The sequence below is a fragment of the Ovis canadensis genome, chromosome 15 (genome assembly GCF_042477335.2).
Source record: "Ovis canadensis isolate MfBH-ARS-UI-01 breed Bighorn chromosome 15, ARS-UI_OviCan_v2, whole genome shotgun sequence".
NCBI lineage: Eukaryota > Metazoa > Chordata > Mammalia > Artiodactyla > Bovidae > Ovis > Ovis canadensis.
In genome coordinates this window covers 55,482,720-55,500,708 of record NC_091259.1, presented here as the reverse complement: position 1 = coordinate 55,500,708, position 17,989 = coordinate 55,482,720, and the positions used below count along the sequence as shown (strand labels likewise).

General features: G+C 34.9%; 1 protein-coding gene and 1 pseudogene across 1 annotated transcript; both read left to right on the top strand.

The window, feature by feature from the left end:
• Positions 1-3,276: 3,276 nt before the first annotated feature.
• On the top strand, positions 3,277-4,262 carry LOC138420994 (olfactory receptor 52N4-like; annotated as a pseudogene).
• Positions 4,263-5,137: 875 nt separating this feature from the next.
• On the top strand, positions 5,138-17,420 carry LOC138420993 (putative olfactory receptor 56B2). The gene is made up of 2 exons (XM_069554729.1): positions 5,138-5,141; positions 16,456-17,420. The coding sequence occupies exons 1-2, from the start codon at positions 5,138-5,140 to the stop codon at positions 17,418-17,420; spliced, it is 969 nt and encodes a 322-aa protein (XP_069410830.1).
• Positions 17,421-17,989: the final 569 nt, after the last annotated feature.

Sequence of the window (17,989 nt, the reverse complement as noted above, 5' to 3'; positions counted from 1 at the left end):
GGTAGTAAGAACTGAAAACTTTCATTACTTTTTAATCTTCCCATAGGAGCAAGCTTGATTCCCACAAGAGCACCTGTGCCTCCAATATTTTGAAATCTCCCCTTGGGATTTGCAACACATATTTTTCCTTAAATGCTCATTTCCATAGTACAGATAACAAAGGATTAAAAAGTTGAGAACTGTGTGCATACATGTGTATGTATGTATATTTGTAGAATTGTGGTGTTTTATGACCAAACGCCTGACCATCTGAAACAGATTGCATTCAGCTTATTGTTTCCTCACCAGAAAACAAGGTATTAAGGGGCATATAAAAGTGAGCATGCAGACAGGATTCTCTTACTTAGTAGGCAGTATGAGGAAGTGGAGAGTTTGGGGATGTATATGAATCGACTGTTAGATTCTTACAACTTGGGATTTGATTCTATCTACCCAGTTGAAGGCAGAAGTGTTGTAAAAGATTGAGCTTTCCTGAAAATGTTTATTTCCTAACAGATTGCAATCCAGTGTAACTTTCCACCATGACTATGAATATCTAGCTATGTTCCTAAACAAATAGGCATCTTTGGTTCTATTGTAGTGGAAGTCAAGTCTAAATCATCCCTCTAACAGGAAGAATGGGAGGATAACTACCGAATGGTCACATTCTTCATCATGGTCACAAAACTCTTGTTTTCTTACCTGCCCTCCTATTCTTCTTAAATGAGAATCTAATTTACATTCTAGAGACAGTATTTGTCACTGTTTTTTATATCTATTTTAGATGGCAAATTTAGTTGGAGGAATTCACTGTCATATTGAGAGAACAAACAGTTATAAACTTGAGGACAGTCTAGTAAGGAAATTAACTGATTATCTATGGAAATTGAGAGTGAGAATAAATGACAGACTATAAAATATTATACTTGATAAGTTCTGGTGTTCATGTATTGATGTTACTATTTATTAATCTTTGTATATTGGTATACTTGCCCACTGACAGGACAGTATAAATCCATTTTCCTTGGAGAACAATTTAGCTTACATTCAAAATCAATGTGAATGTAATTTGGAAAAGGTCTAATTTGTGGTAAATATTTTGTTACTTGGTATAAGCTTCTATCTTTAAGAGTTTGATAAATTTATAGAAAATAAGATATTCTCATATAACAATAGTTGGTTTCATTAATGGCCACTAGAACCATAAAAAGGAAAACACAAGAGACATAAATAGGATATTTCATCTCATATTTAAGAATTATATTCTTAAGAATAGAGCACAGGTAATTTTGGAATATTTATATTCTCAATTTCTGTGTATCTATGTTTTCCCTAGCTTTCCTACTTTTATCAATATTATATGAATTCCCATAATTGAGTTAGTTGATCAAATATATTGAAAGGGACAAATGAGCAGCAATCTTGTTTTTCATCACTTATGACAATTTCATTTATGCTGGCCAAATATTTTTTAAAAATATATTTCAAAATCTAAATTTTTTCCACTCATACGAACATACATATATCTATGGTGTTTGTGTGCATGTGTTTTATGCATATATATGTATATGTACATATATATGTGAATTGTTAGTTTTCTCACTTTTAATAATGCCTGTAAAAGTTATCTGAAAAATATAATGTACACAAAGTAGAACTTTACACCCCTGACAGAAAAAAAAAACTTGATGACAATATTGGTAATCAAGGAAACATATTCTTTTATTATCAACATATATTATTCTTTTGTCTATAATGCAGATTACAAGGTGTCTGTTAGCTTTGCAGTTATTAGCTTATGTCAACACCAGTGATGATACCTAAGGAATGAAGAATCAAATAATAAGCTGAGATATGGTAAACACTGATAACTAAGGGTGCAATGACCAGGTCCCTAGAAGAATATGCAGTAAGTGCTATCAATTGATGAGAGTCACTCGTAACCTGGAGTTTCAAATCACCTTTTTAAAGATTATTTATTAAATGTGAATTGGTAGTCAAAAATTGACAATTAAGAAACATTTCCAAAATAAAAGATAAAAAACAAAGTAAGCTATAAAAATAAATCATTAAAACTTTGAAGTTTGAAATAACATTCAAGGAGCAATATAGTACCTTCCCAACCCAGGGATTGAACCCAGGTCTACTCTCATTGTGGGAAGATTCTTTACCAGCTGAGCCACAAGGGAAGCCCATGAGTACTACAGTAGGTAGTCTATCCCTTCCCCAGCAGATTTTCGCAACCCAGGACTTGAACAGGGTTCTGCTACATTGCAGGCAGATTCTTTACCAAATTATCAGGGCACTATTTTTTCTAACACACATTTCTCTGTCAAAATTTAGAAGAAATAAATCATAAAAAAAGAGGTCAGAGAGGGCTCAGTTTTGGAACTGAACACACAGCAACTCAGACATGTAGAAGTCTCATCTACATAGTGCCTCCATTTAATCAATTATAAAGTGCAGATTAATTTAAAAATACTTTCTGGACTTGTGAGGATTAATGAGTTAATATTTGTAAAGTTTAGTACAGCAGAAATATAACCCTTTAAAATCAATAACAATAAACACAACATTGTCTTTTTTTAAAGTGTAAATTTATTTATTTTAATTGGAGGTTCATTACTTTACAATATTGTATTGGTTTTGCCATACATCAACATGAATCCGCCACAGGTATACACGTGTTCCCTATCCTGAATGCTTGGGGCTGGTGCACTGAGACGACCCAGAGGGATGGTACGGGGAGGGAGGCGGGGGCGGGGGGGGGTGGTCAGGATGGGAAAACAACGTTATCTTGTGTCAGGTCATATGAGAAGTGATCAACAAAGTTTGCCTTAAGAAAATACTCATCAGAATACGTGTATCACAATTAACATTTAAATAAGATATTCTAACAAAACCTTATTAGAAAGATCTCAATACAATTGTCTTTAATTATAAATTTATGAAGATTTAATCCATGCCATTTTTTGTTCAAAATAATATGGAAACAATATATGTGACAGAACTTGGGACATAGTGACTGCTAAATAACTGTTTGTTGAATGAATTGATAAACTGAACTAACATAGAACACATACTTGGTTTTAACTCATTTAAGTATTCTACTGCATTTAAAAATTTGATCATTTGATTTTAAAATGCACATTTGGCTGAAGGAAGTCGAGAGTGAAAGAGAGAATACAACTAAGATTTTTCACACTTTCCACCTCTAATCCTGAAGGATTGGAAAACAGAAAACAAAGAAACCCACGAAAATCCTACTAGCTGCTTAATGATTATACCAACTTGATCATGAGAATTCTGAATCAAACAGACTTGACACCAGCTTCATTCATTCTTACTGGAATCCCAGGCCTGGAGGACAGGCATTTCTGGATTTCTTTGCCATTCTGCACAATGTATGTTGTGGCTGTGGTTGGTAATTGTGGACTCTTTTTGCTATGAGGATTCCTTGCACAGGTCCATGTATTACTTTTTGGCCATACTTTCTCTAACTGACCTTGTCATGTTCACTACTACAATTCCTAAAGCCCTCTGCATTTTCTGGTTCCATCTTAAAGAAATCAGCTTTGATGAATGCCTAGTCCAGATGTTCTTCATCTATGCCTTCACAGGGATGGAGTCTGGGGTGCTTATGCTTATGGCCTTAGACCGCTATGTGGCCATCTGCTACCCTCTGCGCTACTCAACTATCCTCACCAATCCTATTATTGCAAAGGCAGGGCTTGTCACTTTCCTGAGAGGTGTGTTGCTTGTCATTCCCTTGACTTTCATCATCAAAAGACTACCCTATTGCAGAGGCAATATCATACACCATACCTACTGTGACCACATGGCTGTAGCCAAGTTATCTTGTGGAAATATCAAGATCAATGTCATCTATGGTCTGATGGTTGCCCTCCTGATAGGGGGTTTTGACATCTTGTGCATCTCAGTCTCCTACACAATGATCCTCTGCACGGTGGTCAGCCTCTCCTCAGCAGAAGCTCGGTGGAAGCCTTCAGCACCTGCACTGCCCACATCTGTGCTATAGTTTTCTCCTATATCCCAGCCTTCTTTTGTTTCTTTTCCCACCGCTTTGGGGGTCACAGCATTCCTCCATCATCATTGTGGCCAATATTTATTTGCTCTTGCCTCCCACCATGAACCCTATCATCTATGGAGTGAAAACCAAGCAGATACGAGACTGTGTCATAAGGATCCTTTTAGGTTCTAAGGATACTAAATCCCACAGCATATTAAAGGGCTATATATATCAGCTAAGGGAAAAGAAATGAATGGAAAGAGGAGCAAGGGAAAGAGAAAGGAGGAGGAGAGGGAAGAAAATCCAGGGGAGAAAATAGAAGGAAAGGGGTATTTCGGTTGGCAATATAGTCAGGGCCTAATAATCCCTTCCTGAGAGCACCATTTTGGCCATGATACCAGGGTCCAGCCCCGGTTGGATCCAGGGTATCCTCAGGGGGATGGCGTCGGCGTCTGAAAAAGATTAATTAGAGATCTAGAGAGAGATAAGGAAGGAACGCTACAGTTCAGTTAAGAAAATAGAGGAGAGAAAGAGGCTGATATTCCTTGGTTTATGCAAAAAGCCAATAAAGCGCCAGACACGGAACTTGCTCTGTTCACATAGGCCACAGGTGCCCTCTCCATCTCCTGAAGGAGTGAAGACGCAGAGCGCCTTCCCAGTCAGGTCTTAGAAGCCCAGGCAAAAAAGTGAATGCAGAGAGCCCCTGAGCTCCAAGAGATCAGCCTGAAAAAGAGATAAAGGGAGAAAGAAAGCACGACACGGTGAGACCAAGCATCATTGAGCGAGGCCCAAACTTTATTTTCTAGGGGGGCTTATATACCTTGAGCTGTACATAGAAATACAGAGGTCTCAGGTGATTTACATCATCTTCTGGCCAGAAGGCCTGCTAACATTTTTATGACCCTTTCTGATAATGATTAGTCAACCAGAAAACTTATTTTCTCCAAAGGTGATTATTCTAAAGTCAGGCGCCACCCTCAGAAAGCACTAGAAAAGGTTACATTCCCATAGGTTAAGGGTGAAGTGGGCTATAACATGGAAAGAATTTCTGATGTGGTTAAATCAAAGGCTACAGCTAATTTTTCCACATACCAACTGTACTAATTAATGTATGTTCTCAAAAACATAATGGGTAAGGGATATGGAAACTTAGCAGCAAATATTGGCTCAACAATGAAACCCTCCACCAGTACTATTCTACTAATTTCTTAACTCCCCATAAGACTATATTTTTAGAATATTATAGGCTTCCTGTGCCTCTCACAGTTGGGAGGCCATAAACAATCACATGCGTAACTGCAGGAGCCTGAACAAACCTGTCAGGTTACTTAGAAAATCATCAGAGGGGTTTGGATTGGAACACTCTTATTATGCCCAGGAGAATTATTAACTAAAGCTCTAAGTTGTTTTCTTCAGAGAAAGGTGGTCGGGGATAGCCCTTGTTAATGTCAGAAGAGTGTAGTATAGCAGACAGTAAACAGACAGATTTTGGTTTCGGGGTAGATGCTCAGGCAGAGGACCCCTTGAGACCTGATCTGCCTTGCCTTGTCAGGCTCTTCCGCATGACCCTGTCATGGGTGGGATCTCCCTTGCTGGCTCCCGGCATCATGACATAGAAGAGTGTTGACTACTGCATTCCCAGTAAATGTCTCCAGAATCTCAACATTGTGGCATGGGCACCATACTTTCTAAGTGTTTTCATCTCCTAACCCTTGGAAGGGCTCGTCTCGTCATTAACCAATATCTCCATGAACAAAAACATCAAAGAATGTTGAGACAATTGAGGGAAAGAAAATCAGCTTCAATGATTGTCTGATGGAAAGAGATCATCTGCCACCAGATTCCACTTTATCCTATATCCAAATAGGGACTGGAATTTCCAGTTTGAAGGCTATTGTTATTTTCCACTGGAAAATATATTCTGTATTTTGCTTATCATTATCAACATTCCTCTATTTTCAATGTTGTCATTCTGATGGAAGAACTAGGAAGTATACATGAGGTCATTAATTTAATGAAGTCAAAGTCTCTGGATTTCTAATTTAGAAATATATTATTCACCTGACAGCATTCTTTTTTTGTGGATCTCAAATAAAACTTCTTCCCCACAGACTGGTGGGATCTGCAGGTTTATTCAAGATGGTCTTCAAAACTACATAGTCTGGAGAGACAACATAATCTGTTAAGCAAAGTAAGAAACATAATGATAAATGTTATTTTATCAGCACAGGATAAGAGAGGGAAAAAGTACTTATTTTGTGTCTTCTTTCCATCTGAGAATGAAATCTACATTCTCTTTAAATTTTTCACAAATTAATAATTAGAAGAGAGACAAAATAAAATAGTACTTTTACATTAATATTACAGAAGTAATGTAAGTTAAATAGAATAAAGAGAAACTCAGTTTTTACTCTGATCCCTCTCTAACCAACTAACAAGAAAACACATTTCTTCCTTTGATTCAATTTATGTGAACTCATTACATTTTATTTAATTTTGCCCAGTTTTTCCCTACTACTTCCATTTTAAAATCATTCCAAAAAATCACCCCACCTCTTAAAATAGAATCTTTTCTCACTTTTAAGAATAAGACTTCTGTAATGAATTGTCAACATTCACTTTTTCCTCTTTCTCAAAACAAAGCCAGCTTTGGTATCTGCTTTCCTACTCATCACCTGGAATTACTTTAGTGACTTCACCATTGCCTTCCAGCTTGAATTGAATAAATTATGTTCCATTCTCATCCAATATTACCTCTCAGAAATATTGAACATAATTCATTCATTCCTGATGCCTACAAATACATTTTGTTTTTACCTCAGAAACATTAAAAATGTAATGTTTTCTTCAACATTCACAATCACCAGTATATGGAGTGGCTTTGGATATCTTGGCCTTGCTCTTTTCTCTTAAGCTTTTTTGTTTTGTTTTGTTTTGTTTTAACGTGGACCATTTTAAAGTCTTCATTGAATGTGTTACACTATTTCTCTTTTATGCTTTTTTTTTTTTACTCCAATGTATGTGCAATCATAGCTTCCAGATTATGGATCAAATTTGCACCCCCCCCCCCACCGAATATTGGAAGGTAAAGTCTTAACAACTGGCTGTCAGGGAAGTCCTTCTTTGCCTTGCTTTTGACATTAATAAGATGAAGTCTGAAAACTCCTTGTTAAGTATGATACAACTTGGGCTTTTCAGTACACATCTTTTATTTAATCAAAAAGTTTTCCTGTTTTTAAAATTGTTTTTATTATAATTTGACATAGAAAGTTATAAAATGATTTTCCATAGTTTCTATGAATATTGGATAATTATATGATTTTTTATCCTTTTTTAATACTGTAAAGAAATATTTAACTTTGCTAAATTAAATCAAAAGTGTATCATTGGAATAAACATTCTTTGATTATACGGTTTTAGAGCACTGTTACTGGTTAAGTTTTGTTTATAAATTTTAATATAAATTTATGAAGAAACTACATCCATAACTTTGTTTCTATTGCTATATATTACTTGTACAGTATGCACCTTTGACCTTACAAGTGCCTTGCAAATAAATTGTACGTCTTTCCTATTTTACTATATCTGGTCATACTTTGTATAATTCAAGAATTAAGAAACTTGTTCTTCTTCAGTAAAGAGAAACAATATAGATCCATTGTTTTTGACAGCATACTTACTTGTTAGGGGAATACAGTGGATTGGAGAGATTTGAATAGGAGGTTGATTTCTTTAATAAGTTTTCCTTGCTTATGTTTTAATTCTTTTGTGTTATTTTTTGTTTTCAAGTTTGTTAGCATATAGTATTTGTAATGTAAACATTATTTTAAGTTGAGTACATGCTATTCGTTTCTAATAATCTTTGAAGGTCTGAATTTGGTTTAATTGTATCTCATTTCTAATTTCCCCTTAGTCAATTTTCTTACAAGAAATATATCTATTTGAATATTTTAAGTAACTTTTTGTTTTCCTTAATGTATATTTCATAGTTTTTCTTATTTTAATTGCATGAATTTCTGCTCTTGTTTATTTTCTTGTTTTGAGTTTACTTACTTGCTCTTTGTTTGGACTTTGTATCAAATATTTTCTTTATTATTGCTAATTCTCTTTTGATAGAGGTTATAAAGCTAAAAATAGAGAAAACTTCTTTGGATATATGCTTTAGACATATGATATTTTATCATGGAGTTCTTCAAATATTATTAATTTTTATAAATGTTTTTTCTCAAAAGTTAGTTGCATTATATTTTAGACTCTCCTCTAATTCTTCCTTTGTTATTAAGTTTCAGCTTTATTATAGCTAGATAATGTATTTTATTGAGAAGGTTTTTTGAGGGATTCAGATGTTATTTGGAACCCGATATACATTTACTTATAAGTTACACGTTTATTACACATCTTCCGGTCTTGTTAATAGATGTTATGTTCTCTTTGCTTGCTGTGGAATTTCATATCTGTTCACTGTTTATCCTTGCTAATCATGTTATTCATGGCTTTTTTTTTTCTTTTGCATCTTTCAAGTCTAAGGTCTAAACTCTGTAAAAAGTTTCTCCAATTACTATATCATTAAAATCATTATTTCTTTAAGCATTTTTAACTATATGTTTTTCTCTCCAACTAAAATGTAGGGCTTCCCTGGTGACTCAGTTGGTAAAGAATCTGCTTGTAGTGCAGGAGGCCACCTGCAATGTAGGAGACCTGGGTTTGATCCCTGGATCGGGACGATCCCCCGAAAAAGAAAATGGCAATCCATTCCAGAATTCTTGCTTGGGAAATACCATGGATGGAGGAGCTTGGTGGTCTACAGTCCATGGGGTAGCAAGCATCAGACATGTCTGACTCTTTGCTCGGACAGAGTCTGAGCAAAATGTAATGAATGTCCCTAAAGGCAGAAAATTTTTCCTTCTTATTCAGTGTAACTACTGGGTCAGTTTATGTATGAATTTGGAATAGGCCTCAAAATAGGATTATGTTTGATTAATAGTGATTCTGATATAGTCTTGGCATTGTCCTTTGTAGAGATAAGATGAATGGAAAATGATAAGCACATGAATTCCAAGTTCAGTTCTACCACATACTGAGTGATGTCAGGCTTTGCTGATTTGTGCATGATTGTGTATGGCTGGTTGGGGTAGGACTCAGGTGAATGATTGAACTCTTCTTGCAGAGTTACCCAGAGAGAAAAAGCTACTCTGCAGCCTATCAGAGAGTTAGGGTACACTCTTTCTTCTCATTACTCAATGGAGATCAGACAATGTAAGTTAAGTGCAACATGGTGCAAGAATTTCAAGTCTGTTTTCAGGTAGTTTGTCATTTACTTATACTGAAAGCTCACCAAGCCAATTACTTTTGGATGCTCTTCTTTCATTTAAAATTGGACTGTTTCTAGAGGGACAAATTGAGAAAGAATCCCTCTGCAATTTCTGTATATATAAAATTAAAGTACATACACAAGGAGGAAGAGATGTCACATTCCACTTTTCCTTCAAAATTTTTTTTCAAAAGGCTTTCTATAAAAAGAAAGCTATTCTAAAACATAGATATTTCAACACATTTATGCTTGTTTTAATAAAAGTCCATTAAACTCAAATTAGGAAGTTAGCTAAATGACAAGACTTTAATACTTATCCCTCATTACAACATTCTCCTGGGTTTGACTATGTCAGTCTGACTTGGCCTTTAAAACTCCAGGGGATTGGCTTTCTTTCCATCACAGTAGGCCCCTTGAGTTTAACTCCATCTGTCTTAAAATCTAGAATCTATCTGTATTAGTTGTAAGCCAGTTGCTAGTATACTGAAATTCGACTATACCCAATACAAGTTGAGTACAATACTCCCTACTTAAGATGAGTCAAGTACAGTACCCCCACTGTAAGTACATTGTTGGGGCCAGAGCCAGTCTTTTCATCTTTTGCAGCAATTTGGGGTTGTCTTATAGAAGGATTCATTTGTGGTGGGAGTATCTGCATAATAATCCTTCAATGTCTCTATAGAAATTATGAAGTGCAGTCTGTGTGAAATTAACCTAAATATCGAAATATGTTATTGACCTTAACATGTCAAAATATTAGAATTTTCCATAATCACTATGTCATGATATATAAAAAAATTATGGTAAAGTGTATTAATACCAACACTCTTTAGAGTCATATCCGGTGTTTTCTTAATTTTATTACTTTTCATCTGTAAAATTTTTCATGAAATTTTCCAAGCCCACATTTTAGCTGGCTGTATCTGAAGTCATCATGCCCCAATTCCACTGAGTTTCTGTGGATAATCATGCACTTGTTTTTCTTACCTTTTTGACTTCTAAGAAATATCATGGTATCAGACCTTGAAGGGTACTGTCTTGACTGAGGAAACAGATATTTAGGACCCCATTTAAATTGACTATATAAATATTTAATTGTCATTCTGCCTTAAAAGTATTTTAACTAAGGATTTTAATATAATTTAATTCTTCTCCCAACCCCTGTAGCTAGAAATGACTATTATTTTATAGATTAGAACAGAGGATCCTAGAGGCTTAATCAATTTTTCAAGTTCATAGGACCACATAGAGCTACATTTTCATCCAAAATGTTTGAATTTTTGCTGAACTGAAAGAATAACACATTCAAGAGTTTAATTGAAAGGACATAATTTCTCCTACTCTCTGGGCAAGATGTAATATTAATATTTAGCACGTATCAGTGGATAAATAAACATAATCCAGTTTAAGAATACATTACACAGTTGTTCCAAACCATTTTTCATGTTTAAAAAGCTTTGTCCTAAAATTTTTTTGGTATTTTCATCTAGGTCATTACACTTTCTAAGCTGCAAGCTGGGAGTGTGTGTGTATGTTCTTACAAATCCATTACTTTTAGATCTCAATTATATTGAATAGGAATTGAGATGATGGGCACCCCATGGAATTCTCCAGGCCAGAATACTGGAGTGGGTAGTCTTCTCCAGGGGACCTTCCCAATCCAAGGATCGAACCAAGGTCCCCTGCATTGCAGGTGGATTTCTTACCAGCTGAGCCACAAGGGAAGCCCAAGAATATTTGGAGTGCGTTGCCTATCCCATCTCCAGCATATCTTCTTGACCCAGGAATTGAACCAGAATCTCTCGCATCGCAGGCAGATTCTTGACCAACTGAGTCATCAGGGAAGCCCTGTTCCTTAAATAGGTAATTTTAAAATTTTGCTGTTTAGTGCATATTACAAAAGTTCCCTTTTCGCCTGGTTTAAATTTAATTTGTAAGAATAAATAGATAAAATCAAACATCTCACTGATATATCTTGCCACATTGATTTTTCATTTAAGATTTAAAATGTTTTTTTAATACACTTTATATTTTAGAGCAATTTAGTTCACAGAAAAATTTAGTAGAAAGCAGTTTCTCAAAAAATTAAAACTAAGTTTACCATATAATCCAGCAATTCCATCTTTGAATATATATCCAAAATAATTGTAAACAAGGTCTTGAATACATATTTGTACACCCATGTTTATAGCAGCATTATCCACAATAGCTAAAGCATAGAAGCATCCCCTGTCCATCAATCAATAAACGGATAATAGAAATGTGTTATACACACAAAATACACACACACACACACACACACACACGATGGAATGTTATTTATCCTTAAAAAGGGAGGGAATTCTGTAATGTGCTACAAAAAGGATAAAACTTGAGGACATAATGCCAGTAAGAAAAAGACAAATGCTCTGTGATTTCCACTCTGATATTTTGAAGGGTCAAAATCATAAAGATAAAAAATGTAATGGTAGTTTCTAGGGGATTTGAGGAGGAAAGAAAGTAGAGTTATTTTTTGACAGGTACAGAATTTCAGTTTTACAAGATGAAAAGAGTCAGGAGATGAATGATGGTAATGGTTATAGAAGGGAAATATATCTAATGGCACTGTACCCTTAAAAATAGTTAAGATAATAAATCTTGTTTTATGCCTATTTGGGGATTTCTCTGGTGGCTCAGATGGTAAAGATTCTGCCTGCAATGCAACCCTGGGTCTGGAAGATGCCCTGGAGAAGGGAATGTCTACTCACTCCAGTTTTCTTGCCTGGGAAACCCATGGACAGAGTAGCTGCAGTCCCAGGGGTTGCAACGAGTCAGACTCAAGAGTAGGACATGACTGATCAACTAACACTTTCACTTCTACGTCTATTTTACCCCCTTCCCCCCCAAAATGAGTGAAGACATAAAAATATCCAATATACCTTTTACACCCTACATAATTTTCCCTTAATTTTTTAATGTAGTGAATTACAACTAATAAAATATTTTTGTTAGTTAAAAATAATTTTTTAAAATATTACGACTTTAAAATACTTTACAAACCCTAAATGTTCAATCTTGAGTCATAAAATGATTCATTTCATTATATAGCATTATAAAATTATTTTTACATGCCATGTCCCAGTTTTTTATCTTTGTTTTCAAATGAATACTTTCTTAGTATTTTATGACTCTCTAATAAAATCTTTCATTTCTTAGAGATTTCTTGTTAAATTTTTTAAAAATTCCAGTAGTTTATCATTTTATTCTTATTCTGTTTTCTCTCTTTATATTGAAGTTTGTTGCTATTGTTTAGTCACCAAGTCGTGTCTGACTCTTTTGTGACCCCATGGACTGTAGCCTGCCAGGCTCCTAGGTCTATGGGATTTCCCAGGCAAGAATTTTGGAGTGAGTTGCCATATCCTTTTCAGGGGAATCTTCCCGATCCAGGGATGAAACCCGCATCTCCTGTATTGGTAGGCAATTCTTTACCACGGAGCCACCAAGGAAGTCCATACTGAAGTTAGTTATTTTAATTCCTATATTAAGTAATTATTCTAAAGCACAAACATTTTTGTTTGTAATATACTCATTTAGGTTATAGATGTGTTAGATATCAGTTTAACTATATCTCAAGTTTTGTTTCTCATCGTTTTACTATTCATTACCTTTTGTGATTTTCATTATTATTTACATTTGATCCATTTATTATTTCATATTGTTACTAAATCTTTTCATATATATGCATTTATAACACTTTGTCTCTTTTATGGTATCGATTTTTTAAAAAAGTTTGATTTGTGATCTTTATTATGTTAATTCTTTTTTTTTTCAAATTTTTATTGGAGTATAGTTGATTTACAATGTTCTGTTAGCTTCAGGTGTACAGCAAACTGAATCAGTTATACGTATATATAAAAGCGTTAGCGTGCAGTGGTGTCTGACTCTTTGCCACCCCATGGATTGGAGCCTACCAGGCTCCTCTGTCCCTGGAATTTTACAGGCAAGAATACTGGAGTAGTTTGCCATTTCCTCCTCCAGGGTATCTTCCCAACTCAGGTATCAAAACTACATCTTTCCTGAGTCTCCTGCATTGGCAGGTGGGTTCTTTAGCATTAACCCCACATGGGACAATACTAGATATGTGTATCCATTCTTTTTCAGATTTTTTTCCCAGTGGGTTATTAGAGATCATTGAGTAGAGTTCTCTGTGCTTTGAGCAGGTACTTGTTAGTTGTCTGTTTTATATATAGCGCTGTACTATCTTAGTCGTTCAGTCATGTCCGACTCCTTGGGACGCTATGGACTGTAGCCCACCAGGCTCCCAAGTTTGTGTGGAATCTCCAGGCAAGAATACTAGAGTGGGTTACCATGCCCTCTTCCAGGGGATCTTCACAACCCAGGGATCAAACCCAGGTCTCCCACATTGCAGGAGGATTCTTTACCATCTGAGCCACCAGGGAAGCCCAAGAATACTGGAGTGGGTATATCCTTTCTCCAGGATATCTTCCTGACCCAGGAATTAAACCAGGGTCTCCTGCATTGCAGGCAGATTCTTTACCAGCTGAGCCACCAGGGAAGCCCTTATATATAATATGTGTATTTTAATTCCAATCTCTCCATTTATTCCTTCCACCTACATTCCCCTTTTAAGTGCCTATAAAGCTTGATTTCAAGATCTTTGAGTCTGTCTCTGTCTTGTAAATATATATCCATTCTTTTTTACTTCTCATTTATAATTAGAACATGGCTTACTTTTATGCTTAAAATGCTCTGTAATCTCATATTTTTTCATGTAGGTTTATACATAAATTTTTTGGTACAAAATTGCTGTTAGTGCTGTCAAATCTATATCATTGCCCATTTAGGATTCATTTTAAGAAATAGTAATATTTTAAAATTTCTTACTGTAATTTTGACTTTTTAATTCTCTACTTGTATTTCTTTCAGGTTAAAGTTATATGTTTAGATTCAGGCAAGGCACAAGTATTATATTGTTTCGTTGAAGCCTTCCTCTCATCATTGTGTAGCTATCATTTTAATTGAATTATTTTCTCTAAATTATCCAATGTTGATATCACTAAATAGTTTTACTTAATAAGAATATTTTTTCATTCTATATATTTGTTTTCAAACTTTATATCTTAAGTGATATTTAAAATAAATACTACATAACTTTTTAAAATTTAACCTCAGAAAGCCTATTTTAATCAACAAGCATACTCCATAGCAATTATTGTGTTTAGAGATATGTGTGAGTTGTCTTTTTTGTGTTTTTTCTAATATTCATGGTTTTATTCTTGACTTCATTTGGCTTTGTTAAAATATTCATTATTTCTTCTAACCCTTGATTGTTTGACATGATTATTTCTGCTCCCCCCACCCTACCATTGTTCTTTTACATATTTAACATATTCACCTGCCAACGGCTCTAACCTCCTCTTGAATAATACAAAAAATCATGGACATGTAAACTATATAAGCCTCCTTCAGTATTTATTAACATAACTAATATATACTGAGTGCCTGTTCAGTGCCAGTCTCTCAAAATAAACCAGTAATATAAATGGCAAATACATCATGCCTTGGTTTCTTCAGGAGATATGTATACTAACTTAATGATCTAGGCTTTAATACACATCTTTTTTTCTTTCTTTAGACAATAAAAACAGGCTTTCTAATTGCTCATTTTAGTAAAGTGAAAGCTATTTCATTGCTCTAAATTGATGAAGCAATCTCACTATTAAGAACCCATATATCATGCTTGAGATCATTTTCCTGTTCAGATTTGGGTGTTAAAAAGCCAGATGGAAGTCATTGTAACATTTGCCTATAGAGTATCTCTCTAGATTACTATGGGATCTTGACAGTTTTAGAAAGATGTATTAAATTTATCCCTTCATTTCAAACTCAAATATTTTTGATCTGATGTTTAGAATATTTAGTAAAACACTGTTTGCTGTATTTCATTAAGAATTAAAAACTTATAGTTCCATCTTCTTTAGTTTCCAGAATCTGTTATGTTTTGAATAGAACAGAATGCCATTATCTGGGTTAAGCTAAATATACCACCAAGTTTACATCAACACTGTTCCTCTGTTTAAACTATAACTTTCAACAAAATTTTAAAAATATCCTTTATTTATATCTTTAATATATGAAATTCTTAAAAGAAAGTAAATAATAATTAACACATCTGGTATAAATACATAGTAACAGTATTGTTTCAATTTTAAAATAACGCTAATTAAATACCATATGTAGGAAGGGTATTAGATACAGAGTTACTTGATTTTAGCGGAACTTCTGAAAAAATATTTACCTCAAACTCACTAGTTTGGTTAGTTTCTTTTATTTGTTTTTATGTCTGCTTTAATGGTTATAATATGAATGTCTGCAGTACTCTAAGAAGCAAATAGATGTTGGAATAGGGAAAAATTACTCAAAAGAAGAGACAACTGGGTTTAAACATACTAAGATTTCCAAGCCATTTTTCTCTCTTTCATGGTTGCTTCGTTTTACACAGAATGTTAACATTTTAGACATGGTTTTCCTTGCTATAAAACAGATATGCTACATGAACTCATTTATTTTAATTCAAAGTAATGACATTTCTGACTACTTTATAATCTCTCAAATCCTCGAAAAGTAGGTTTATAAAAAATTTTATTATATATAGCCTAATATTTTATCTACAATGACTACATGCATAAAATCCACTACTCTGAGTCTATGTATTTGGTCTCTCAAGAAGACAACCCATTAGCAAAGTCAGTCAAGAAACAGACTAATTTCAGAGGACTTTCATCTTGTCCAACTTCCATGACTTACAAGACTGAAGATCATGACAAGGTCCTGATTTCCTTTAATGTTCTATTCTTCTACTATGAGAAGGTGGAAAAATATGACTTGCCTTTATATCATTTTTCTGATCATTAGCCCAAGTTGACAATAAAGAATGTGTTACCACAGTTCCTGTTTCATTACAAATGTCCAAGAAATGTTAGTGCTATAATGAGAATAATAAAGATAATGAATTCTCCTTTGATGTTCTTTGATATTATAATATCTTTGATATTATGAACCTGGATAATGCCTTTTTAAATATTGTCAGTCAGAGAAATTATTAAGAAAAGTAACTCTCTACTTTGTCACTTAGTGAAGTTCCAGGATCTCAGCAACTCCAACAGCTCAAAGTTCCAGGTCTCTGAGTTCATTCTTTTGGGATTCCCAGGCATTCACAGCTGGCAACACTGGCTATCGCTGCCCCTGGCTCTGCTCTACCTCTTAGCTCTCAGCGCCAACATCCTTATCCTGATCATTATCAATAAGGAGGCAACATTGCACCAGCCTATGTATTATTTCCTGGGCATCCTGGCTGTGGTAGACATGGGTCTGGCTACCACCATCATGCCCAAGATTTTGGCAATCTTGTGGTTTAATGCAAAAGCCATCAGTTTCCTTTGGTGCTTTATACAGATGTATGCTATACACTGTTTTGTGGCCATGGAATCAGGCATCTTTGTTTGCATGGCTATAGATAGATATGTAGCCATTTGTCGACCACTACACTATCCATCGATAATTACTGGCTCCTTTGTGGTCAAAGCAACTGTGTTCATGGCACTCAGAAATAGCCTGACTACTATCCCAATTCCTGTGTTTGCAGCTCAGAGACAGTACTGCTCAAAGAACCAAATTGAGCACTGTCTTTGCTCAAATCTTGGAGTCACTAGCCTATCTTGTGATGATGACAAGACAGTCAAGAGTATCTACCAGCTACTTCTGGCCTGGACACTCATGGGAAGTGATTTGGGTTTGATTATTTTATCATATGCATTGATACTTCAATCTGTATTGAAGTTGAACTCAGCAGAAGCTGCATCCAAGGCCTTAAGTACCTGCACTTCCCACCTCATCCTAATTCTTTTCTTCTACACAGTCATTATTGTCATTTCTATCACCCACAGTGCAGCAATGACAGTTCCCCTCATCCCAGTTCTACTCAATGTACTCCATAATGTTATTCCTCCTGCCCTCAATCCCATGGTCTATGCACTCAAGAACAAGGAGCTCAGGCAGGGCTTATATAAAGTTCTTAAACTGTACTTCAAAGGCAACTAACTTGGAGAGGATGCTCACCTTTGAAATTTTCCTACATCTGTGTTCATTACATTCTTCAGGACTGCAGATGACAGAGAACTAAGGAATTCTAACTGTTTTTGATTAATATAAGGAATCACATGCAATTAATGAAATTTCAAAAAAGGCGGTGAAACTAATACTTTATCATGTTTGTCAAGAAAAGCCTTCATTCAAAAGAAAAAAAAAATGAATAATAGCACAATTATGCAGATTGAATCAAGGAAGCCAGGGTGAGACAAATAGAATATACATTTCATTTTTGTATCTTGCTGCCCTGACTAGAAATTCTGGACAATGTTACATAGGGATGGTTAGAGTAGATATCTGACAATCTTTTCTTTTTAATGAGAGTGTGTAACCCATGGACAGGGAGGCCTTGCATGCTGCGATTCATGGGGTTACAAAGAGTTGGACACGACTGAGCGACTGAACTGAACTGAACTGAACCCATGTACATTTCATGCAGTTACTAACAGAGTACAACTTTAGGTATTTGCATCTTTGCTTTCTAATGTGTCTTCTATTCTTCAAATGGAAAATGGACTCCA